Genomic DNA, 25,333 nt, shown 5'->3' with positions numbered 1-25,333 from the left:
CACAGCCCCAGTGCCCCTCAGCACAGGCTCCTCCACCCGTGTGTGGCACTGAGCGAGCCGTGTTTGCTCACTTATCTCCCCGAAGGGCACGGGCTGAGCACGGGCTGGCACGGCTCGGCAGGGGCTGGGAGGTGCCATGGTGGAGCATGCTCCCCTCGTAGGTGGGGGCACTGCCTGTGCCCATTCCCTCCTTGTGGCACTGCCAGGCCCCAAGGGGACATGCTGAGACCGAGCGCTGAACTCAGCTGGACATGGCTGTGGTACAAACACAGGTTGTATTTTCAGTGCATGCTGGGGGATCCCAGCCCCTTTGTCCTGGGTGCAGGTGGCACAGCAATGGCACAGCCCGTGGCACAGTCCATGGCACAGCAATGGCACAGCCCATGGCACAGCCCATGGGACAGCAATGGCACAGTCCATGACACAGTCTGTGGCACAGCAATGGCACAGTCCATGGCACAGCCCTGCTCTGCCCGCAGAGCCTCTCTGGTGCCCAGCCCCAGGCAGGGATGCGCCCCACTCCATCCGCCCCCTGGCTGCGGCAGCGATGTCACCGCGGTGCAGGTCATGCCCAGCTCCAGGGTCGCTCGCCTCCCTCTGCTCCTGCTCCTGCGCTGCCTCCCCCGGCCCGGGCTCACGGGCAGTGCCAGGTGTCCCGGGCACCAGGGTCACAGGCCTGCTCCCCGCTGGCACCGCGGCCGCGGGCACAGCCGGAGCCGGGCTCCCCTGGGCTCCTTCCCCACGCACGCTCAGCCCAAGGGCACAAAGGCAGCGCTATTTGTCGAGGATGAGGAAGAGCATCACCATGAGCAGGATGGGGAGGAAGATGAGGAGCAGGCTGAGCATCTCTGCGGCCAGCAGCAGCGCCAGCAGCACGAGGTAGCAGCAGCGGCAGCGCCGCTCCAGCCGGGCCAGGGCGCGGATGAGGCAGGGCGGGTACCGCACGCAGGGCAGGCAGCCGAACATGCGGCTGGTGTGGAAGCGCACCTGGAAGCGATGCTCGAGGGCGCCGGCCAGGCCCGGGCGCCGGGGCGGCAGGGCAGGGGGCCGGGGGGTGGCCAGGGCTGCGGGGGAGCCGGGCTGGGCGTGCAGCAGGAGCAGCTCCTCCTGCAGCTTGCAGATCTCCCACTCCAGCATGGGCGTCTTCTGGCGGCAGATGGGGCAGCGCACGCGGCCGAGCTCGGCGCCCGTGGCCGTGTCCATGATGGCGCGCAGGCAGGCCCGGCACAGCCCGTGGCTGCAGTTCAGCACGGCCGCCTTGTGCCGCTGCTCGTCGTAGGGCTCCGTGCAGATCGGGCACTCGTCCTCGCCGCCCGCCAGCACCGGGCACGGCTCCGCTGCCCCCGCCCCGCCGCCGCTCGGGGCCTTCTCCGCCTCGCCGAAGAGGCTCAGGATGGAGCTGGAGACGCTTTGGGAGCCGGGCCCTGGGCTCTCCCCGCGGGGAAGGTCCTGCCCCGCAGGCAGGGAGGCACCGAGGGCAGGCGGCGGCTCATGCCCGGGCAGGAGCGGCTCCCTGGTATCCTCCGTCCGTGGCAGCTCCCAGCATCTCCAGGCAGCAGCAGATTCCTCTCCACAGCGTTGGAGCGGCTCCCCGGGGTCCCCCGACCCCGCGGTCTCGCTCTGGTCCCGCTGCCCGGCACATTCTTCCCCACCGGCTGCCGGCACCGGTCCGGGCTGCGCCCCCTCGCCCGCCGCCGGCTCCATCGGGGCGGCCAGAGCAGCCACCCCGCTCGGTCCCCGCCCGCCCGGTCCCCTCGGGGCTGGGTGCGGAACGTGGGCGCTGCTCCAGAGCAGGAGAATCCTTCAGCAGGGCTGCCCGAAGGGTTTGGAGGCAGCAGTGTCCGCACAGAGTCCCGACATCCCTCCGGGGCGCTTTGGGGCGCCCTCCCAGAGCGCTGGGTCAGGAGCCTCTAGCGCCTGGTGCAGCCCCATCACCCTCACCGAGGCCACCCCAAGAGGGGCAGCACCGTGAGCATCCAACAGCCTTTTCCTCCTCCTCCTCTTCCTCCTGCCCCAGCAGCAATGCAGTACTGACCCGCCACGGTCCGGAGGAGAGGGCACCGAGCTGGGCGCTGCCCGCTGTGCCAGAAGGGAGCAGGCGTGGCGGGCACCCGCGCAGGCAGCTGCCTCCTGCCGTGGGCCAGGCAGGGCTGGGGCCGAGCCGGGCTGTAACCAGTCTGGTTTGTCAGCTTCTGGAAGCGGCTCAAATGCAGGGAGCCCGGGGCAGGAGCCGTGCCTGCGCCAATCAGCTCCCGCCGGGGCTGGGGAGGAGCTGGGGCCACGGCCGCCTCTCCTCTGTGCCCAGCACCAGCGGAGTCACCTCTGCGGCCAGTGCTGCCCACACCCCTGTCCCGGGGGCACGGCAGCACAGCCCTGTGCTCCTCCAGTACAGCCTCCCAACACGGCCCCATGCTCCTCCAGTGCAGCCTCCCAACACGGCCCTGTGCTCCTCCGGTGCAGCCTCCCAACACGGCCCTGTGCTCCTCCGGTGCAGCCTCCCAACACGGCCCTGTGCTCCTCCAGTACAGCCTCCCAACACGGCCCCATGCTCCTCCGGTGCAGCCTCACAACACGGCCCTGTGCTCCTCCAGTGCAGTCCCCCAGCTCAGACCACAGGATGGCCCCAGGACAGTTCCCAGCACAGACCCAGCAGAACCCGCAAGAGACCTCTGGCCCCTGCTCTGGTGGGGTGTGGGCACAGGGAGCCAAAGCCCCCAGGACAGTTCCCAGACAGGGAACTGCCCCAGGACAGTTCCCAGAACAGACCCTGTGCTGCCCCAGGACAATTCCCAGACCAGGCCCTGTGCTGCCCCAGTCCAACTCCCTGTCCCCCACAATGGTTCCAGTGCAGGGCCACCTCTCCTTGTCACGTCCCACAAGCAGCTTGCAGGGCATGGAAGTTTCTTTCCAGGTTTCCCACCGGGACAGTGCCCCAGATGAGGGGATGGTGGCCCCAGGGTGGTGACTGCCATGCAGCAGCTCTGTAGTGGCCCCACTGTCCCTGGCACACGGGGACACAGCCCAGCCATGGTGTGCACGTGCAAGAGCTGCTCAGAGCAGTGGGGTGGGGAGCCCCCAAATGTCCCTGTTCCCCCTCACTGCAGTACCACAGCTCCAGCAATGCCCCAGGCACCGCCCAGCCCTGCAGGACCCCATGACTCCACATGGGAGGGTGGCTGGGTCACAGGCATGGCGTGGCACAGCTGTCCCTTCCTGTCCCAGCCTGCTCCCAGGGAATGTCCCTGCTGACTCATGCCCTGCTCCTAATTGCTATTTACGCAGTGGCACCCAGTTCCCTGAACTGGGGGAGGAAGGTGGTGGCACTGGTCCCACTGGGGCACGGGCAGGGCCAGGAGGGTGCACAGGCTCGAGGCTGCAGGGAAAGGGCTGGAAGCAGCTCCCAGGATGGGGTGGAGGAGAGATGCAGCTGAGCAGGCACTCAGGGAAAGGGATAACTCAGCAGGAACTTGGAGCTCAGACTCAGCAGGCTCAGGATGATGAACTGGCAGAAGAGACAGAGGCATCAAGGCTTCCTCCTGTGCCTGCTGGCCTTGGCCACTGGAAGCAGGGGGAACAGGTCTGTCCAGGCAGCCTCCTCCTGCAGCAAGCGCTGCTGAGTAATGCTGGGGTGGAGAGACTCCCATGCAATACTTCCCTTCCTCTGGCCCTGCCACAAACAGTGGCCACTGCCACTTCCACGGCTCCAGCAACACCCTTGGGTGCCACCCACCCCACACAGGGACCCCTGGGGCTGGGGCATGGGGGGCAGATCAGTCCCACACCAAAGCCAACCAGCAGAACCCCCAAGAGACCTCTGGCTCCTGCTCTGGTGGGGTGTGGGCACAGGGAGCCAAAGCTCCCAGGAGAAGGAGTCCCCCACTGCCACGGCCCTGCTGCTGTCAGGGAGGGGCTGTTGGGTAAATCCAGCCCAAGCAAGATGCCAGAGGCAGATCCCTTTGCCGGCTCCTTTATTCAGGCAGTGGGAGGCGAGGCAGGAGCCAGGCTCAGGACCAGGTTTCAGACTGGAAGCGCCGGGACCGTTCCAGGGCTGTGAAATGCTCCTCTGCTTCCAAGGGGGACAGGCCACCCTCCTGCTGCAGCACCGACTGCAGGGCCTCAGCCACTGCTGCTGGCATCTGCTTGGCATTCCTGGGGAGAGAGCAGGACACAGTGGAGGGTGAGCAGGAGCACAGGGGCCAGAGCAGCAGCCCCAGTGCTCCAGGATCAGCAATCAGCAGTCCCTGTGGCCAAGCCATCACAGGGCAGTGGGAACCTGCCTTGTCCTGCCACAGGGTAAATGACAGGCCTGAGAAGCAGCTCCTAGCACTCCCTTGAGAGCAGGGCTGTTATCCACAGGGCTCCTCAGCACAGGCATGTGAAGGCAAAAACATGGCCATGGGCCCCAGAGCCCAGGGAAGGAGCACCACAGGTCAGGAGCCCAAACACCAGCCCCACACAGCTGCATCTGCCAGCATCCTCATTAGAGAGACACAGGCAACGTGCACGGGTTGGAATTTATCAGCAGGAGGGCAGGAACCTGTCCTTTCATCTCTGGAATCACTCAATGTCAAACATGTCTGATCCTCAGCTGGGCAGAGCAGCCGCTCCTGTCCTGCTGCTGCCTGCTCTCAAGAAATCCAGAATGATTGGTTTGATAGTGACATTTGGAACCAAAGCCAGTTCAAACCTCAAAATCAGAGAAATGCTGGAGAAAACATCAAGCCCCTGTGTAGGAAATACCCAAACAGAACTCAGCGCTTTCAAGCACAATTATTTCTTACGGGAAATCAGAAATTCTGACTTTTTTTTTTCCTGGAGAGAATTTCATTTGATGAACTGCCTGTGCGACAAAAAAAACCATCTAATAAAAAATTTCCCAGCCTGCTCCAATTGGCACGAGCATCTGGCAACGTCCTTGCTGTTTCCCAAGAACAAGGCAGAATTCTGACTTGCGTTTGAAGCTGATTAACATCCCAAAATACCCAGAAAGGAGGTCTTCTTTTTTTGGAAGAGTCGCATTGTTTCTGAGTCAGGCACTGATATGCAAGTACAAGATAATGGAGCTGGGCTTTGTGATGGAAAACATGTCAAATAGCTATTTTTTTTTTTTTTTCAGAAAAAGAGACATTTTCAACCTTTTTGCCCCTGAGTGAGACAAGTGAGGAACAATCATAGAGCAGATGCAGCCCTGGCTCCCCAGAGCCCCCTGGCCCCAGAAGGGAAGGCAGAAAAGTGTCCCATGGCCCAGGGCTGCTGCTCAGGGGCACACAGCTCAGGAGTCACTTCCCCCAGCTTTCTCCCAGTCTGGCTGAGACTGTGAATTTGGGGGCAAAACAGGATCACTCACCTGCACTTTCCTGCCTGCAGCTGACTGACAGTTCAGTCTGTGAGCTGGGGGGGCATGGTGATCCTGGAAGCTTTTCTACAGGGTTTGGGCTGCTCAGGGAAGTAGGAACAGTGTCCTCTGCAATTAGCACAATGTCACTTGTGCAGGGATCCCAAGGCTCTGGATCCCACCTGCCTGATGGGGGCTCAAGGACACCCCACAGCAGGACAAAGCTCTGACAAGAGGAGTCTCAGAGCAACCCTGATGTCCAAAATACCATCCTCGGGGCGACATAAAATCTGCCATGGGGACAGCTGTGCAGGCCCTGCCCTCTCCTAGAAACTGATGCTCTTTGGGGATCTCCATCAGCACCAAAAAGCAGGAAAGAGAATGGAAGGAGAGAATAAAGCCATGACCCAACAGCTCAACAGTCTCAGCATTTGGGCTGTAGATGGAGGCACATCCCCAAGTCCCAAGTGCTCCGAAGCCCAGAGCCAAGGGCAGGAATGCCCAGGTTGGGGTGAGGCTCCAGGAAGCCCTGTGCTGCAGCAGTGAAGGACACAGTGGGGTGGCCTGCCTCCACTTCCTGGGAAGTAAACACCAATCTCCTTGTCCCAGGAATGCAGCGAGGCCAGTCCTGCCCTGCCAGGCACCAGGGCAGTTCCTGCTCTCCTGAAGGACAGGCAGGAAAGAACCTCCGGCACTCGCTGCTGTGTGACAGCCGGGCCCAGGCCCGCCCTCCCCAGGTCACAGGGGGCACGGCCAACGCCATGGGCGGGCCCTGCCCAGCCCAGCAGCACAGAGCACTGCCCAGGGCTCACCCTGGGCACGGGGACCAGCCTCTCCCTGCACTGCAGGGCTCTGAGAGCTCAGAGCAGAGCTGCCAGCACTCTGACCCCAAAGCCAGAGCCACCCTCCAGGTGTGCAACCAGCCCCAGACAATACCTGGAGAGCGGCTGAGCTGTGCAGGGACACTGGCTGTGGTGCAACAGGGCTGGTCCCTGCCCCGGGAGGCAGCTCTGGGTGCAAAGAGTCAGAGAGTGTGCCAAGGCTCCCAAAGCTGCTCCTGAACCCCAGCACTGCTGGGCATCCTGCCCACACAAGTGGCCACAGGTGCCACACAAGCCTTTTGTCCAGCTTCATCAAGCACTGCTGGAGGAGAGGGCTGTGCAGGGGCCAGGCCTCTCCTGTGTGTGCATGTGCTGTGGGTCAGAGGCTGCAGGGGGAGGGTTGGCTGGAGAAGCTTTACCAGTTCCAGCTGTGCTCTCCTAAGGGGAGCATGGGGTAGGTGACAAACGTCCCTCCCAGCCCAGGGCTCCTGGAGCAGGACAGAGGAGGAATGAGCTGCCCCTCTGCAACACGGGGCTGAGCTGAGGAAACGCCTCCAGGTGGGTGAAGAAGCAGAAATGTGCAGCCCTGCTCCCTCAAGCCCTGCACAGAGAGCTCTCACTCACCCAGCCAGGTAGATATGAGCATTCTCAGTGCTCAGCAGCTCCCACAGCAGCTTCCCATTCTCCCGGATGCGGTGCTGGACATAAACCTTCTCCTCCTGCAGGGAAACAAGGCACTGAGCCTGGAGCAGCCCCAGCTCCTGCTCTCAGGACAGTTCTCAGGGGCTGTTCCCAGGAGCTCAGGGCAGCACAGGAGGCACTGGGAGAAGCAGTTGGATCAATGACCAGTGTGGGGAAGAGGAACCCCACACCTGACATCTGCACTGGGTTGGGCTGGTGGGAGATGGGTGCAGCAGCAGGAGTTTCAGGGGGGAACACCAGGCCCCAAGCAGCCCCCAAATCCTTTGGGTGTCCACTGGCCAGGGCTTCCCTCCTGTCCTCTTCTCCCAGCATGGGCAGAGGAGGCTCTGTGGCCCTTGTGTGCCAAGTCTGCTCCAGGACAGAGACCCTTCCCTGCACCCCTGACTGCTGGAGACCTGACACAGCTTGGAAGGGCAGAAAGCTTGGAGGGACAGCTCTGTCCCAGTCCCTGCCCCTCTACTGTGCTTAGGGACTGGATGGGGACTGGCTCTGTGCACAGCACAGCCCAGCCAAGGAGAGCTCCCAAAGGGTTAATCCACAAGACTTCAAGAATCCAAGCAACTGCCTCCAGCCCTGGCTCCTGCCCAAGAGAACACCATTGCCAACGTGCCTGCACTCACTGCTGGCCCAGAGGGCTCCTGTGACAAAGGTGACACTGTGATGGAGGCCAGGCCCTGTGCTGGCCGTCCCCATGCCCCATCCTGCAGGGTGAGCTGGGCCCTGGGCACAGCCTCCTGCCCATGCCCCCCTCACAGGGCCCTGGGCACAGCCTCCTCCCCTCACAGGGCCCTGGGCACAGCCTCCTCCCCTCACTGAGCCATGGGCACAGCCTCCTCCCCTCACCAGGCCATGGGCACAGCCCCCTCCCCTCTCAGAGCCATGGGCACAGCCCCCTCCCCTCACTGGGCCATGGGCACAGCCCCCTCCCCTCTCAGAGCCATGGGCACAGCCTCCTCCCCTCACTGGGCCATGGGCACAGCCCCCTCCCCTCACTGGGCCATGGGCACAGCCCCCTCCCCTCTCAGAGCCATGGGCACAGCCTCCTCCCCTCACAGGGCCATGGGCACAGCCTCCTCCCCTCTCAGAGCCATGGGCACAGCCTCCTCCCCTCACTGGGCCATGGGCACAGCCCCCTCCCCTCACTGGGCCATGGGCACAGCCTCCTCCCCATGCTGGGCCATGGGCACAGCCTCCTCCCCATGCTGGGCATGGGCACAGCCTCCTCTCCTCACAGGGCCATGGGCACAGCCTCCTCCCCATGCTGGGCCATGGGCACAGCCTCCTCCCCAGGCCCCTCTGGCTGTGGCTCAGCTCCTGCAGGCTGGAGATGTGTGTGGAACAGCCCTGAGCAGCCCAAGTCCAGGCTGTCCCAGGAGCTGGGCACTGTGGGTCCCACAGGTGCCCTGGCTGTGCCAGGCCTGGCTGGGCAGTGCCCTCAGCAGCACCAGCACAGCCTCAGCTTCAGCAGCAATGAGCTCAGTGCTGCCAGAGGCCCTGCCAGGCAGACTGGGCTCCCAGGGCACCATCTGAGGAGCTCAAACTGGGGTCACAATGTCTCAGGACATCCAGGTCTGGCTGGGACCAGTCTGCACTGCAGGTGGGTGTGCTGGGACAGGGGGCACCTGCAAAGGGACTTCAGAGAGAAGAGCAAAACTCTGCTCAGCAATGGAGCATCCCAGCCCTCACCTGGGTCTTTAACAAACTTTGTGATGAGTTAAAGGCTGTGGTATCTCCTGAAGCCAAAGGCACAATGAGCCCAGTGTGGCTCATCTCACCTGGCTGTGGGATGTGGCTGTGCTCCCACTCTGCCCTGGGGGCAGAGGACTCTGGTGACAAACTGCTTTGGCTGGTGGAGCAGGAGAGAGGGGACACTCCAGTGGAATTCCTGCCCCTCCACAGTCAACAAGAGCAGAAGGTGGCTCTGGCTGCTCTCCAGATCCAGAGAGCAGCAGGTGCCCCTTTTGCTGGTGATTCAGCACCCCTCTGCAGTGCTGCTCCTGTTCCTCACAGGCTTGGAAAGCCTGCACAGAAGCACCCAGCTCCTGCCTTACAAGTGAGTGGATAAAAGACAATGAATTCATGTCAACACATGCACACAGCCAGGAGAAAGGGCTTGGGCTGGTGCAGCTGAGCTCCAGAGAGATTGCCATTCCCTTTTTATCACATCTCTGCTCCAAAGCCAGGCTGAGCTTTCAGTGCCACCAAGGGACAGAGGAAGGCAGTGAACAGATCCCCAGCTCAGGGAGCCTCTCTGGCAGCACTGCAGCCCCAACGGGGGACAAGGGCTGCCCACCACAGACACTGCCTGGGAAAGCAGGAAGCAAAGTGAGGGGCTGAGTTGTGGGTGTGCTCATACCCATGGGGAGCTTTTCTCTGTGTATCTGGGACTCAGAGAGAGCTGGCACAGAGGCCAAGCGCCTCAGCTCCAGCCAGGGCTCAGAGGGACACCATCAGGAGGGGTACTTAACCAATGAGTTATTGCCTGGTGACCCTCCAAGAGGCTTGGGAGCCTTTTATCACTCACGTGCTCCAGCCAAACAAAGCTGGTTAATGTCTTACCTGCTCTGCTGTTCTCCAGCCTTGTCCCAGTAACCCTTCCAGCCCAACTTAGCCAGACACACCTCTGCAGGGTGTGGGGATCTCAGCCAGCACTGAGGTGTGTGGGGAAGGAGGTGCACACTGTGCCACCTCACCAGATCCCTCGCAGATGGTGCCCTGGCAGAGTCCCATCAGCACTGCCCGAGATGCTCTTGTATCCACCCTTCTCTTCTGGGCACTGACCTGGTCCCTGGAGAAGGCTGTGAAGAGTGTCAGGAAGCCCTTTGTGACCAGCTCTTCCCACTCTGCCTGGCAGTAGAAGTCCTTGGACTGGTGTCGGCAGCCGAAGAAGAGGCAGTTCCCTGCAGGAGCAGAGCACAGGGCTGTGCTGGGAGCACCCAGTGCTGGGCATTGCTGGTGCCACCTGCCTGACAGCCCTGGCCTGCAGAGCCACCAGCAGGAAGTGACCTGTGGCAACCAGAGCCCCCTGTCTGCTGAAAAAGGAGGAGGGCAGAACATGTCCTCCAGGGCTGCCTGTTCCCTGAGCCAAGGGAATGAGGATGGGACACACTGCAGCAGCAGCTGAGCTCAGGAACCTGTGTTCACCCTCAGAGAGCCAAGAAAGAGCCTCTGCAGAGCCTGACCCAACCCACGGAGCTGCCCTGCAGCACAGCCTGTGAATGACCCACAGGCTGCACACAGCAGGCTCTGGGCCTCACCTGCCCCAGAGCTCAGCCTGCTTCTGCTCAACACAGCAAAGCCTGACCCAGTGGAACCCTCAGGAGCCCCCAGTCCATCCTTCCATCTGTCTGTGCAAGGGGCATCCTGAGTGGCTCCCAGGACCATCCCTCACCTCGGCGTCCCAGCGCCACCCGCTCCTGTATCGCTGCTCGGAAGGGTGCCACCCCTGTGCCAGGGCCAATCATGATCACAGGGGTGCCAGGGTCAGCTGGGAACTTCATTCCTCCTTTCTTCACCCAAAGAGGCACCCGGACATCACCTGTGGGACAGACAGACTGACAAGCATCACTCCACCACCAGTGCTCTGTGCCTGCCTACAGAGGGTGAGTGGGCACCCAGCTCTTCCAGGGTCCTCCAAAGACACAGGCAGAGCTGGCTCATCAGCCCCTGGCACTGAGGGCACACTGTGTGAGTGAAAAGCCCTTCAGCTGTCTCAGCACTGCCTCTGCAAGAAGCTGAGTGAAGCCCAGAGCAAGGCAAGAGCCCCCCAGCACACGGGCTGCAGGACAGCCCTCTCCTCACACAGCCTGTGCCAGGGAACACAGTGGAGGCAAGCAGAGATCCCAGCCTGGCTGGATGTAAGGGAGGCCCCAAGGCTGCCAGAGCTCCAGGAGCATTTGGACAAGGCTCTCAGGGATGCACAGGGTGGGATTGTTGGGGTGTCTGTCCAGGGCCAGGGGTGGGACTTGAAGATCTTTATGGGTCCCTTCCAATTCAGCTTTTTCTGTGATTCTGTGGAAGAAGGGACCAGCCTTCCCAGAGCTGTGGCTGTGGCACTGGAGGTGCCCAGCAGACACCAGGAGCAGCCCACAGAGGGACAGCAGGGTTGAGCAGCTGGGAGATCAGGGTAAGCTGGAGAGGCACAGCTCTCTGTGTGCTCTGATGAGGATGGGGCAGGGAGGAAGGACAGCAGGAGCATCCTGCCAAGCCAGTGTGCTCCCCATGGAGCTGGTGCTCCAGCCAGGCAGCTCCTGCACATGGTCAGCACCCACACAGCTTCATCACAGCCCGAGGGATGAGCCCTGGGTGCTGTGGGAAGCACTCAGGACTCCCTCAGAGCCCAAGCACTTACCCTGCTCTGGGTTGAGAGAAGCCAGCCAGGTGGAGCAGAGCCCACGGCGGGGTTTGCTGAGCCGCGTCTTGTAGCGCACCACGGCCACGAGGATCTGCATCCGCTCCGGATGGGTCTGTGGCACACAGAGCCATGAGCACACACCCTGCACAGCTCCCCAGGGACAGGACACCCCTCCTCAGGGCCAGAGCCTGTGCCCAGCTCCCCAGGGACAGGACACCCTGTCCCTCCTGCAGGGCCAGAGCCTGTGCCCAGCTCCCCAGGGACAGGACACCCCTCCTCAGGGCCAGAGCCTGTGCTCCTCATGGACAGGACACCCCTCCTGCAGGGACAGAGCTTGTGCACAGCTCCCCATGGATAGGACACCCTGTCCCTCCTGCAGGGACAGAGCCTGTGCCCAGCTCCCCATGGACAGGACACCCCTCCTGCAGGGACAGAGCCTGTGCCCAGCTCCCCATGGACAGGACACCCTCTCCTCCAGGGACAGAGCCTGTGCACAGCTCCTCATGGACAGGAGACCCTCTCCTCCAGGGACAGAGCCTGTGCACAGCTCCCACCAGGCTGCCTGCAACACCCATCCTAGTCTGGCAGAGTCACTTACAATGGAGCACACCCCTGCACAAAATCTTTCGAACAGGGAAGGGGGTTTTCCTGGGGAACCACTGCCACATGAATGCTCTGCACAGCTGGCAACAGCGATGGTCACTGCCCAGCCCAATTTGCTCCCGTGGAGCACAAATCCAGCCGTGCAGGGGCTGGCTCCGCAGGCAGCCGGGCCGGTCCCTCTGCCACCTCCTGGCAGGAGCAGGGAGCAGCACTCCCCGCGCCCAGCTCCCGGGACACTCGGGTGGCGCTGCATCCCACTGCTCCCAGGGACAGTGAGACCAGACCTCTGAGCTGGGCTGGGACAGTCCTGGCACTTGCAGGGCTGCAGGAGAGCAAGTCTCCTAAACTGAAGGTTGGCCTAGCCCTCAAGTTTGCATCCAGCACATCAGGCTGCTGCAGGCTCAGCACAGAGCAGGGATTTGGGCAGGCTGTGGAGGCTCCAGGGGATATTTGCACCAGCAGTCAGTGCAGGTCCTGCCAGACCCTCTGCTCAGACTCTGAAATGAGGCCAGCAGGGCTGAGCTCTTACCAGCAGGGAGGAGGCGATGGAGAAGGCACGGGGCCTGATGCGAGGGATGAGGTCGAGCAGGTAATCAGCTGGGATGGCACATGTGCTGTGAGGGAAATCCCACAGAACCTGCAGGGCCAAGAGGGTGATGCCTGGTGACCCCAGAAGCAGCCTGCCAGGGGCTGTCCCACACAGCTGTGCCACGCTGTCCTCGGCCAAAGGCACCACAACCACCCTGTGCCACTGCCCTGTGCCCCCCAGAGCCCACAAGGATCTAGAGCTGGTATTAACCACCAGTGGAAACCCATGGAGACTTCAGAAATGGGCGAAGGAGATTACACTCCTCAGCCAAGACAGCGTGGCTGACGGTGCCCTGGGTGCCCTCAGCCCCAGCCCAGCCCTGAGGGCAGCCCCACCTCCAGCGTGGTCCTGCGGGGCCGGTTGCAGTAGCTGTACAGCTCCTCCTGGCCCTGGGCCGAGCTGAACTCCTGCAGCTTCTCCCGCTCCAGCTCGTTGGTGGAGAAGGAGGCCAGCAGCTCGAAGAAGGAGCGCCGTGGCACACAGGAGATGTCCAGGTAGTGTGTCACCAGGTACTGGACGCTGCAGGGCTGTGGCAGCAGGGGAGGGAGGGGTGTGCCTGCAAGGCAAGGCAGAGGGGACAGCTCAGGGCCAGCCTTGCTGCCTGCAGCACCCACTGCTCCTGGAGCCAGCTCCTCTGCCCCTGCTCCCACCGTGGGCCCCCAGCCCCTGCTCTCCCCAGCTTGCTTTTCAAGCCCACAGGTTTGCAACAGAGGAAGTCTGCAGTGTTCAGCCATCCCTCACTTTTGGCAGGTGCTTTGGGATAATGTCTTATCCACATGACTCCCACCCTGCCTGCACACAATGCAGAGGAAATAACCAGCAGTGTCATGTGTCAGGCATGTCTGTGTCTCCCACGTTTCTCCCAAGGGTGTGAGGAACAGCCTGAATTTCTCTTGGGTTTGCCTGCCAGGCAGAAATTCCATCATGGACAGACACAGGGAAGTTGGAGGCAGAATGGGTGCTCAGGAGCCAGGAGAAAAACACTCCCTGTTCCATGCAGGCACCAAGAGCTCTGGGGGGGCCTCCAAGGGGTTCCTCTGGTTGCTTGTGCTGGTTTATGGCTGCAGGAGCCCCTCAAGAGGTCCCTGGGGCACAGGCAGACAGTGGGGAGACCTGCACACCCCATGCAAGGAAGCACAAGATTCCCAGTGTGGGCCTGGGGCTGAGGGGGCTGCAGGATCCCCCCACTCTGTGCTGGGGCTGCCAAGGCACAAGGCTCAGGTGGAGCCTGGCACTGCTGGATTCCTCCAGTCCCACTGGCTCTGCACAGGATGCACGCACACAGCACTGGAGGGAAGGACAGGCAGCTGTCCTGTGTCCATCCAGCACTCCCAACCAGGTCTACAGCAAAGGAAGAGCAGAGCTCCAGGCTGGGCCAGAGCTCAGGGGATGCCCTGACTCAGCAGGAAGGGGAAGGAGCAGCAGGCAGGACCTACCAGGCTCCGTGGGCTGCAGCACAAAGCGTCTGTGTGGCTCCAGGCGCAGCAGCTGGCAGAACTGCTGCACATCTTCAGGGCAGTTCTGGGGCTGGATCATCACCACGTCTCCTGCACTGAACCTGGGGATGCAGGGGGAGCTGCCAAGCACAGCCACGGGGCAGAGCCACAGCACGGCCACCCGAAGCAGCACCCACACCAGGGGAGGCAAATTCCCAGTGCCAGCACCAGGCAAAGGGAGCTGGCCCATGGGCAGGACCCCCACTGCAGCAGGGACCACAACCACCAGACTGCAGCCTCAGATCTCAGTGAGGAAGGGCACCAGAAGAGCAGGGCAGGCTCCAGGACACCTGAACCCACACAACAGAGCTTGGGGAGTCAGGAAAATGCTCACGTGATCCCTGAGCCCGCGATGTCAAACTCGATGAGCCGGACATCCTGGAAATGGGCGGGTGCTGTGAGCCTCTGGTTGGACACCACGCGGGCAGGGAAGGGCTGCAGCTCACAGGGAGCCCCCCGGGGGGGTGCTGGCTGCAGCAGGGCACCCTCAGGCTCTGGGCAGTCCTCAGGCAGGTAGTGCAGTGTGTATTTGGGGGGCAGGCTGTGGGAACGACAGCAATGCAATGCAGCAGGGTTACCTCCACGCCACAGCTCCTCTGCTGCTGCAAGATGAGAGGCAGGGAGAGGCCTGGAGTGTCCCACCAGCCATTGTCCCATCCCCTGGAGCTGGCCTGTGTAAGGGAATGCAATGGAGACCACCAGGAAGAGATCCCAAGGCTCCTGAGCATGCAGGGCACGCACACACTCTGCCAGGGCCAGAGGCACATCAGGACAGACGGACGTGCAGAACCCAGCTGGGGCAGCTGTCACAGTCCCCAGGGGAAAAGGGGACACCCATCCAGAGAGAGATGGGCCACCTGTGGCCAAAGCACAAGTGACACTGGGGACACCAGAAGCTGTGTGGGGAGGGTTCCTGCTCTAAGCAGAGCCCATCTCCACTCTGCAGAACAGCCCAGGCAGCCCAGCAGCCCCTGCTCACCCCCTGCACTCACCACACGTCGGGACTGATGATCCCGAGGCCAGGAGGGAGAGGATACAAGGCGAGGATCTTCTCCCACAAGGCCACGAGCCAAGGATCAATCACTGCATCTGGCCTGCAAGTGGGAAACTGAGGCTGCAGCAACATCATCCCTTCAGGGTCAAGCCCTGCTAGCCCTGCCCATGCCCAACAACCACTCCCACAGTCACCCCCGGCCATTCCCTTCCAACTTCAGGTCTGGGAACAAACACATCTCAGCCACTCCATGCACTCAATTGCTCTCCAGGGCCCAAGCACTGAGCCCTGAACAGGATCTCTGGCCCCTGAGCAGCATTGGGTCACTGGGGGCACTGTGTCCCTGAGCCATGCACAGCCTTTGCCCCGTGCCAGGTGAGCACAGCTGAGGCTGCTGCAATGCCTGCAGGTACAGGGCTGTGTGGCACAGCCATGCCCTGCTCTGCACAGGGCTGGGGCTGAGCCAGGGGTCATGGCCACGTTCTGGGGGCCATGGGACACCCTGGAGCAGCAGGTGGCCCAGGTCCTGGCACAGGAGGATTATGAGCAGGGATCAGCCCGTTCCCAGAGAGCTGCAGGAGCAGCCCCCTGGTGGGAGCAGCACACAGCCCTGCCATCAGCCCCAGGACAGAGCTGCAGGGCACCCCAGGGCCCCCCACCACCCCTCCTCTGGGCTCTTACCCCAGGTCATGCTGGTCATCCCCCAGGGCCACGGGCAGCAGCGGGTTGGCCCCGAGCTGGAGCAGCCGTTTGTGCAGCTTCTTGGCAATGAAATTAAACCTGAGCAGAGAACAACACAGGGCAGGGCTGCTCCAGCAGCACAGCAGGCACTGCCACAGCACCAGCAGGCACTGCCACAGCACCAGCACGTACTGCCAGGGCCACCAGAGCAGCACAGCAGGCACAGCCAGCACTGTGACCTGGCCCATGTCCTGCCCAGCCTGTGCCAGCTCACAGAACCAGCTAGGTGCCACTTGCTGGCCCTCACAGGCTGTCCTCAGCCCTGAAACGAGACAAGGGGAGATCCACGTTCCCTTCAGGACAGCTTGTGCCCTGGGCCATGGAACATTTCCTTCCCTCCAGCCCCTCAGTGCCCCACAGAGCTCAGGCACACCCATCCCTCCCACTAGAGCTCTTTGAGACACAGGAATCTCTCTGGAAGAGACCTGGGAGCAGCATGGCTGGCTGCCACCTCTGTTTGATGTCCCCTGTTGCCTTGGCCCACAGCTGTGATAAAAGACTGACACATGTCTGACCCCCCAAAGCATCCTTGGTGAGCTTGGGAGGAAAGAAAAGGGCAGCAGCCTAATTCCTGGGGGGGAGGAGGGACACAGCAGGGGAAGGGTTTTTAAGGCTGGTGGGAGTTACATTTTGCTTGAGTGCTGCTCCAGAATCAGACTCTGTCTCCCCTTACCCCCTTGGCTCTCCAGCCACTCTGCTCTCCCCTGCAGCTTCCTGGGGCTGCTTACTTGGGGTAGGAGGAGTCCCCGAGGCCCAGCACGGCGTAGTCCAGCTGGCACAGGGCGCTGCCAGGGAGGCTCTTCCGGAACAGGAACCGCCAGAACATCTACAACAGGCACAGGCAGCCAGTGCTGCTGCTGCCAGGCACCTCCTGCCTGCCTGGCCCTGCTGCCTGCCCACCCAGCCCAGCAGAGTGGGGAGCACAGCTTTCTGCTCAAATGCCCCTGCTCCTGTTCCCTGGCATGTGCCTGGTGCTGCTGCAAAGCTCCCCCAGCAAGAACAAGCTCAAGCTGCTTCAGCAGAGAGAGCCCTGCAGCAGGGACACACAGCAACAGGACAGGAGCAGCTCCTACCTTCATGTTGTCAGGTGGGTCTCCCTGGCCTGTGGTTGCACACACAAACACCACCAAGGGCTCGTGGATGAGGTTGGCCTGAGGGTACAAACACGGCACAGTCAGGTCAGCAGCCTCCAAACTGCTCTGGAGCCAGGATGGGACAGCTCAGGGTGTTCAGCCTGGGGAAAGAGAAGGCTCCAGGGAGAGCTCAGGGCCCCTGCCAGTGCCTAAAGGGGCTCCAGAAGAGCTGGAGAGGGACTGGGGACAAGGCATAGAGGGACAGGACAAGGGGGAGTGTCCATAAGCTGAAGGAGGGCAGGTTTAGGTCAGATATTAGGAAGAAATTCTTCCCTGTGAGGGTGATGAGGTTCTGGCACAGGTTGCCCAGAGAAATTGTGGCTGCCCCTGGATCCTGGGAAGTGTCCAAGGCCAGGCTGGACAGGGCTTGGAGCAAGCAGCACCAAGCCTGTCTGAGTCCAGCAGTGTTTGAGACAGGGTGGGATGGTTGGGGTGTCCTGGGCAGGGCCAGGAGCTGACTCCATGATCCTGATGGATTCCTTCCAACTCAGCTCGTGCCATGGTTCCATGGTGCTGTGGGAGGTGTCCATGCCCATAGGGTTGGCACAGAGTAGCAGTGCCCCAGCAGCCCCGTGTCCCACACACACTCACCAGGTCACAGCTGTCCTGTGTCCCACACTCACCAGGTCACAGCTGCCCTGTGTCCCACACACACTCACCAGGTCACAGCCATCCTGTGTCCCACACTCACCAGGTCACAGCTGTCCTGTGTCCCACACTCACCAGGTCACAGCCATCCTGTGTCCCCCACACTCACCAGGTCACAGCCATCCTGTGTCCCACACTCACCAGGTCACAGCAGCCCCGTGTCCCACACTCACCAGGTCACAGCCATCCTGTGTCCCACACTCACCAGGTCACAGCTGCCCTGTGTCCCCCACACTCACCAGGTCACAGCCCTCCCGTGTCCCACACACACTCACCAGGTCACAGCCATCCTGTGTCCCCCACACTCACCAGGTCACAGCAGCCCCGTGTCACACACTCACCCCCCTGTGTCCCACACTCACCAGGTCACAGCAGCCCCGTGTCCCACACTCACCAGGTCACAGCTGTCCAGGGCCTGCACCCGGCAGCGCAGGTGCCGTCTCTGGGCCTCTCTGCCCACCCTCTCTGCTGTGTCCTGAGCTGTGCCAGTCTGGCTGCCAAAGAGCACCAGGAGTCCCTTTTCTGCCATCTGCAGGAGACAACAGCAGGGAAGTCACAGGAGGGAAGGGACAGGGGCTGGGCAGGGCTGGGCTGAGCAGCACTGACCCCCAGGGGCTGGCACAGCACCCAGCCAGCACAGGCACGGTGAGCAGCTGGCATCCAGCAGAGGGAGTCAAGGCTGCCAGGCTCTCTTCCCACCCCTGTGCAGCACTGAGGGAGGGATCCCATGTCCCAGCCCATACAATAAGCAGGGACACTACTGTGCTCCTTGTCCCCGTGCCAGGCCAGGGGAGTGACCAAAACCCAGATCCTGCCCTGCTGAACTGCCCTCAGCAGCACGGGGTGAGCACAGCCCTGGGTGGGCTGTTCCCCAGTCCTGGTGTAACCTTCCTGTGTGCCCTGGGAACCCTCCCTCCCCCGAGGGGCTGGGGCAGGGCCTGGAGGCTCAGTGACAGACACAGACACGGAGCTCTCAGCCAGACTCTGCCAGAGCAGGGGCCCAGCCCAGAGGGGATCCAGCCCTGGCACCTGTCTGAGCTGCAAACAGCTGCCATCACCATGTGCCCACAGAATAACATTAAATTAAATCATAATAATGTAAAATAGAATCGCAGAATCCCAGCCTGCTTTGGATTAAAAGAGACCTTAAAGCCCATCCAGTGCCACCCCTGCCATGGCAGGGACACCTCCCACTGTCCCAGGCTGCTCCCAGCCCTGCCCAGCCTGGCCTTGGGCACTGCCAGGGATCCAGGGGCAGCCACAGCTGCTCTGGGCACCCTGTGCCAGGGCCTGCCCACCCTCACAGGGAACAATTCCCAATTCCCAATATCCCATCCAGCCCTGCCCTCTGGCAGTGGGAGCCATTCCCTGTGTCCTGTCCCTCCATCTCCTGTCCCCAGTCCCTCTCCAGCTCTCCCGGGGTTTCTCCTCTCCAGCTGAGCACCCCCAGCCCCGGGGCCCGGCCCGGCGGCTCCGCGGGACTCACCATGGACGGGCCCCATGCCGCCTCTGACGTCACCACTTCGCGACAGTCCCCGCTGACGTCATCATCGAGGCAGAGCGGCCGGGGCTCCCCGCTCACCGTATCTCCGCATGATGACGTCAGCCGCCTGTCGCCTCTCACCGTGACGCCATCGCCCCGCGCCGCCGGGCCGGGCCAGGCCGGGCCTGGTGCCGGTACCGGTGCCGCTTCAGGTTCAGGGCTTGCGGCGGGGACCGGTGTCGGTGTCGGGGCCGGGCTGGACCCGGTCCCTGGCTGGGCCAGGGCTCGTGCCGGGGCTGGGCCGCGGCCGGGGCCGGGCCGGTGCTGGGTTAAGGGCCGGTGTCGGTGCCGCCTTGAGGACTTGTGCCGGTGCCGGTATCGCGCCGGGCCGGTGCCGGTGTCGTTGCCGTGTTGAGGACTGTCGGTGCCGGTGGCGGTGCCGGTTTGGGGACTGTCGGTGCCGGGCCGGTGCCGGTTTGAGGACTGTCGGTGCCGGTGCCTGTGGCGGTGCCGTTACCCAGCGCGGACGATGCTGTTCTCCCTGCGCGAGCTCGTGCAGTGGCTCGGCTTCGCCACCTTCGAGATCTTCCTGCACGGGCTGGCCCTGCTCGCCTTCTCCGTGCTGCTCGTGCTCAAGGTGGACGGCGCGGCCGCCGCGCTCTCCTGGTGGATCGTGTTCGTGCCGTTCTTCGCCGCCGACGGGCTCAGCACCTACTTCACCACCATCGTGTCCGTGCGGCTGTTCCAGGACGGCGAGAAGCGGCTGGCGGTGCTGCGGCTCTTCTGGATCCTCACCATCCTCAGCCTCAAGTTCGTGTTCGAGATGCTGCTGTGCCAGAAGCTGGTGGAGCACACTCGGGAGCTCTGGTACGGGCTCATCATGTCGCCCGTGTTCATCCTGCTGCAGCTGCTCATGATCCGGGCCTGCCGCGTGAACTGAGCCCGGGGCCGCTCCCCGGGGCCGCTCCCGGCGCTGTCCCGGTGCCGAGGGGCCGGTGACAGCCGGGACAGGGCCGTGCCCCGCTCGTGGCCGTGCTGCAGAGCATCATCACGTTCTCCACACCTGCACATCCCTGTTCGTGCCCCCTCAGCCCTGCCTTGTCCTGTGCTGCGAGCGCGGCTTGGCGTGACACTTATTTTATTTTAGAATTAAAATGGCTTGAAGGATTGGGTTTATTTATAAATTCTTCTTGCCTAGAAAGCTGTTGTACCTCAAACTGCTGCCTGGAGGGTGGGTGCTTGCTGTAGATCTCCAGGTACAGCTCAGACTCCTGCCCTGCCCAGCAGCTGGCTCATGGATTTCCATCTGTCCCCTCACCTCCCTGAGCACTTCCCACCTTCACTGCTCTGACAGGGTTTTGTGAGGTCATGTTGACATCACTGGTGTGTGTATTTTTGAATAGGAATATGATTTTTCTTTGTGTTTCACTCCATTTCCTAAACATGGAGTTGGGGGTGTGGGGAGGCAGGAGCGTGCAGGGCTGGTGCTGGTTCTGAAGGGGAGGTCCCACTGAGCCCCACCTCGGGCTGCAGCACTGCCCCCAGACCCCCAGAGAACAGGAGGAATTCAGTATTCCCTGTGGGAGTGCAGACCAGTGTGGGGAGTGCCAGTGTCACGGGGGTACCCAGGGTGGCACTGTTGGGGTGTCTGTGCAGGGCCAGGAGCTGCCCTGGATGGTCCCTCCAGCTCAGGAGGGTCTGTGGTTCCTGGACGCCCTGAGATGGCATTGGACCTGCCCCACAGGTGCTCTTCAGCTCCTGTTCCATGTTGGGATGCTCCCAGGGCTTGTGTCACCTGCCCCAGGTGCTCAGGTTATTCTGCTTGGAGCCTCTCTCTGAGCCAAGGACACAAATGTCACCTGGGGGGTGGCAGCGCCTGCTGCTCTCACCTGGGGGTGGCAGCACCTGCCCCTGTCACCCCTGACTCACAGCAGTGTGAGCTCATCCCCCTCTAGCTGTGGTTGTGCCACATGCCCCCAGTGACCCTGAGTGCACAGGCCAGGGGTGTTGTGTGCCCTGCTGTCCCCAGAGGGGTGGCAGCAGCAGCCCAGGGTCACTGCTGGGGCTGGGAGGGGCTGTGGGGTGGCAGCTGCGTGGAGTCAGTGGCTGCTGCAGCAGGTGAGGGACAGGAGAGGAGCAGGACAGGCAGCAAAGCCTCTGAGTCAGGAGGGGACACTCACAGAGTGGCTCTGGGGACCGATGGTGCCTTTGGACACTCCCACAGCTAATTAATAAACTCAGGAAGGGGCTCATCAGCCCCAAGGAAGATCAAACAGATGATCACATCCCTCAGCCTCGCTGCACAGCACGGAGCCCTTTGCTGCTGCCCAGCCCTGCACCCAAAGCAGCACCAGCCTGGCCCTGGGGTGCTGTGTGACACAGGGGGACATCTCCCCGAGGGCACACCCCCACCTGCAAGGGGCTTTGCCAGCTTTGCTGCTGCCTTGGGACAAACCAGTGGTCGGCGTGTGCCAGCTCTGCTCCTCCAAGGTAAGGCAGCTTCCCTGGGGTGTGGGGACACAGGGGTGGCACAGGGGTGGCACACCATTGAGCAGTGGCCCTGGCTGTGCTGCCCTGCTGGGGTGCTGGGGTGGGGGGAGCTCTGGCAGCCAGGACCACCCCATGTCCCTTCCCAGCACTCGTGTTCAGTGCACAGGAGTCACCTGCTGTGCCCAGGGCCACCAAGTCTGGGAACAAAGCTTGTTGTGGCCTTTGCCCTGGCACTCAGCAGTGTGCAGTGCTGGCACACCAGCCTGTGGCCACACAGAATCCTTTCTGGGATCACCCCCCATGCAGAAATGCTGCTGGATCCCCCCTGACACAGCTTGAGGGGACCCTGACACCCATTCCCTGCCCAGTGTGAGCTGAGGTGTCTGGCCTGGGCTGGAGACTCCTCAGGTTCCAGCCAGAACTCTTCCCCACGCTGCAGTGCACCCTGGCAAAGGTGAAAATGTCACCTCTGGGTTTGTTTTCATTGCTGTGGCTGCTGGGTCCTTTCCCAAGTCCTTTCCCAGTCCAGGGGAGCCCTGCTGCGGCTGGGTGGGTACCCTGGGAGGGAGGTGCAGCTTCCCAGACTGCTGCAAATCCCAGCCCTGAGCCCCTCTGTGCCCTGGCTGCTGGGCAAGGAGCCTCTGCACAGCCAGCCCGGGTGCCAAAGCAGCATTGCTGAGGCACAGGGGCAGCACCAGCCCCAGCTGCCACCCTTGCCGTGTGTCCCTGCCCCTGCAGGGATGGGAGCAGCCCCTGGAGAGCCATCTGAGCCTGGGGAGGGTGCAGTGCAGGAGAGCAGCCAGTGCTGCTGCTGTGCCCATGCCCAGAGCACAGCCTGGCACAGCCCAGGTGGGCTCCATGCACTGGGACGGGGCTCCAGCACGGCCTGAGCCTCCAGGGGGGCGAGGGAGCTCCCAGAACACATCTGGGAATGGGCGGCCCAAGGCACCTCCATCCCCCCTGGAACCTGCCACGGGCAGGGAAGCTTCAAATGGCCCAAACTCCTCCAGTCCTGCTGGAATCAGTGGAGGGGAGGGCTGGAGCTGGTCTGTGCTGGGACAAGTCACAGCAGGACCCAGGGAAGGCCTGGCAGAGGAACACGGGGCAGGAGCAAGTGGAGCAGCTCCCTGGGGACATGGGACACGCTCAGAGCCACCGCCTGCACCTCCCATCCTGGCACTGGGGTGACCTCACAGAGCAGAAACTGAGTTCTGGGAAATGAGACTCCCTTTTTTAACCCTGAGTCAAGGTTCTTTCCTTTGAGAAGGCACCAGGAAGGTGCTGGCAGAGGAGGTGATGTCATTTCACAAACAGCCTCCAGCCTGGCAGCGGTGGCTGGGTTGGAGCCCCACAGTCCCCACACCAGCCTGGCAACTCCCTGTGGGTGCCAGAGCCACTGCAAGGGCCACAGGCAAATAAAAACCTGTCAAAAGCAGATCAAACAGGGGTGTGTGTGTACTCTAGCCATGCTTCCCCACAGCAGATTTGTCTATCAGAAGTCAGAAGGAGACACTTGGTGCCTCTCTCAGTCAGGAGCAAACAGCACATTTCACTCTCAGCAGAGCACGGCCCTGAAGCCAAACAGGGCTGGGCTGATGTGCCCAAGGACCTGAGGGGAGCCACGTGAGAGCAGCTGCTCCTGGGGCCAGGCCCCCACGGCCCTTCCAGGTCCTGCTCGGACACCACAGAGCCCTGAGCCCCCGAATTTGGCAGAGACACCCTTTGGTGGGACTGCCTGAAGGAAACTGAGGCCTGGGTGTGGGGAGGGTCAGGGCAATGAGGGCTCCTCTGCAGAGCATTTCCCTCCCAGCACTGCCCCGTTTGCCTCAGCTGGGACAAGGCAGCTGGAACTGTGTCCTTCCTCACACATCCCTGTGTCTGTGGCTCACAGCCAGAGCCCAGCCCGGGCAGCATCACCTGGCACAGCTGCACATGGGGCCAGCATGGGCAAGGGGGAGCAGCCCCTCACCAAAACCTCTCGGGCTGTTTCTTTAGTACAAAAAGGGACAGGAAAAGTGAAGAGTTGCTCATGCTGTGTTAGGGTTTGGAGCTGGAGGTTTTGGCCAGCTCTGGGTGCACACAGCCACTGGCAGTGCCACATGAGGGGCCAGGGCTGGTTGGTGCCTCTCTGTCCCAGGTGGGGACAGGACCCCTGTCTCAGAAGAGCCCTGTGCAGCCAGCAGGGGATTTCCAGAGCAGGGACACTCATCCACCCCTCCCACTGAACCCAGGTGAATCCAAAGGCTGTGTGTTGTGTGGAGGTGGGAGTGCAGGAGTGGTGGCACCCTCTGGGCTTCAGGAGCCGCCCCAAAGGACACTGCCATGGGAGTGTTGGCATGCCACGAGCCCACAGACACTGCGCTGACACGCCATCATATCACAAAATGAAAGAGTTTGTGTTTATTTGTTCTTTCAGCTAAGAGTCAACTATGTTTTTCCAAAAATATGGTGAGACTTACGGAAAATGCACTGTGGACATTTCCCTGAGTGTCAGAGAGGGGATTTGTTGAAATGAAGTACTATGAGAAGATTAAAAATTCACTGCAGGACAGGACAAACAAAAGAACTTATAAAAGACTTGAGAATAACCAGTCCTGCAGTACCTGAGAGCCATGACCCAAGAAGTAAAGAGCAGGAGGACACTATAAATCAAATTACAAAGCCAAAGAAAATCTTTGTGTGCTTCCAGTGCTCATTAGCATAGGGAAATCCCTGCTGTGATCACCCCTTGCTCACATAAGCCCTTCCCCACAGAGCAGGAGCAGTAAAAGAATTGTGCAGGGTCTCTTTAAAGGAGGCAGAGACTGCAAATACCAATGGCTGCCCCAGTTGTGGTTGGCTGTAGGGAAATGCTCATTTCTGTCACTTCAAATGTGCAACAATGGGCACCTGGCATGCTGAGGGTGTGTCAGCTGTGATGCACCACCAGCACCCATCTCTGCACAGATGAGAAATAAAATCATTCTCAACTCAGAGCGTCAATCTGCCCCTTGCCCAGGGGTGGGGGATCCCAGATTGGGGCAGCAGGGAAAGGGAGGGCCCGGAGGTGTGAGGGGCCCTGCTGTCACAGCATGGTGACACTGCTGGGGTGACACTGCCACGGTGACACTGCCAGGGTGACACTGCCAGGGTGACACTGCCGGGGTGACACAGCCACGGTGACACTGCCAGGGTGGCACTGCCCTGGTGATACTGCTATGGCGACACTGCCGGGGTGACACTGCCACGGTGACACTGCCAGGGTGACACTGCCAGGGCGACACTGCCAGGGTGACAAAGCCATGGTGACACTGCTGGGTGACACTGCCAGGGTGACACTGCCACGGTGACACTGCCATGGTGACACTGCCAGGGTGACACTGCCACAGTGACACTGTCATGGTGTCACCGCCATGGTGACACTGCCACGGTGACACTGCCAGGGCGACACTGCCAGGGTGTCCCTGCCACGGTGACACTGCCAGGGTGACACTGCCCCGGTGATACTGCTATGGTGACACTGCCGGGGTGGCACTGCCGGGGTGACACTGCCCAGGTGACATTGCCAGGGTGACCCTGCCATGGTGTCACTGCCATGATGACGACACTGCCCTGATGACACTGCCAGGGTGACACTGCCATGGTGACACTGCCGGGGTGACACTGCCGGGGTGACACTGCCACGGTGACACTGCCCTGATGACACTGCCCCGGTGATACTGCCATGGTGACACTGCCATGGTGACCCAGCATGGTGACACTGCCCGGGTGACACTGCCAGGGTGTCACTGCCCGGGTGACACTGCCATGGTGACACTGCCAGGCACACAGCAGCGCCTCTGCAGCCCAGCCGTGGTGCTGGGCAGGGCCAGGGCCGCAGAGCTGCCCAGCCCAGCCCTTCCCTGCCAGCCCTGCCCGTGGGGCTCAGCTGGGGCTGCTCTGGCCCTGCAGGCCCTGCCTCAGCC

The 25,333-nt window shown here is 62.0% G+C and overlaps 3 protein-coding genes across 4 annotated transcripts; 1 reads left to right on the top strand and 2 right to left on the bottom strand.

The window, feature by feature from the left end:
• Window positions 1-256: 256 nt before the first annotated feature.
• LOC134428042 (uncharacterized) lies at window positions 257-2,477 on the bottom strand. Its single transcript, XM_063174332.1, has one exon. The coding sequence runs from the start codon at window positions 1,702-1,704 to the stop codon at window positions 775-777; it is 930 nt and encodes a 309-aa protein (XP_063030402.1). The 5' UTR covers window positions 1,705-2,477; the 3' UTR covers window positions 257-774.
• Window positions 2,478-3,951: 1,474 nt separating this feature from the next.
• Window positions 3,952-19,015, bottom strand: NDOR1 (NADPH dependent diflavin oxidoreductase 1). Of its 2 annotated transcripts, XM_063174330.1 has the most exons (15): window positions 18,903-19,015; window positions 17,811-17,945; window positions 16,709-16,786; window positions 16,364-16,461; window positions 15,576-15,674; window positions 14,893-14,994; window positions 14,235-14,441; window positions 13,841-13,962; window positions 12,740-12,960; window positions 12,345-12,452; window positions 11,210-11,324; window positions 10,250-10,396; window positions 9,640-9,758; window positions 6,781-6,875; window positions 3,952-4,149 (listed from the first exon to the last, which is right to left on the bottom strand). In XM_063174330.1, the coding sequence occupies exons 1-15, from the start codon at window positions 18,903-18,905 to the stop codon at window positions 4,005-4,007; spliced, it is 1,794 nt and encodes a 597-aa protein (XP_063030400.1). In that variant the 5' UTR covers window positions 18,906-19,015; the 3' UTR covers window positions 3,952-4,004. The 2 variants fall into 2 exon arrangements, with proteins under 2 accessions (XP_063030400.1, XP_063030401.1); XM_063174331.1 differs by lacking the exons at window positions 17,811-17,945; window positions 18,903-19,015 and adding an exon at window positions 17,360-17,369.
• Window positions 19,016-19,129: 114 nt separating this feature from the next.
• TMEM203 (transmembrane protein 203) lies at window positions 19,130-20,067 on the top strand. The gene has a single exon (XM_063174333.1). The coding sequence runs from the start codon at window positions 19,429-19,431 to the stop codon at window positions 19,837-19,839; it is 411 nt and encodes a 136-aa protein (XP_063030403.1). The 5' UTR covers window positions 19,130-19,428; the 3' UTR covers window positions 19,840-20,067.
• The last annotated feature ends 5,266 nt before the right edge of the window (window positions 20,068-25,333 follow it).

Source organism: Melospiza melodia, chromosome 22 (assembly GCF_035770615.1).
Source record: "Melospiza melodia melodia isolate bMelMel2 chromosome 22, bMelMel2.pri, whole genome shotgun sequence".
Classification (NCBI taxonomy): domain Eukaryota; kingdom Metazoa; phylum Chordata; class Aves; order Passeriformes; family Passerellidae; genus Melospiza; species Melospiza melodia.
This window is presented reverse-complemented; position numbering and strand designations above follow the sequence as displayed.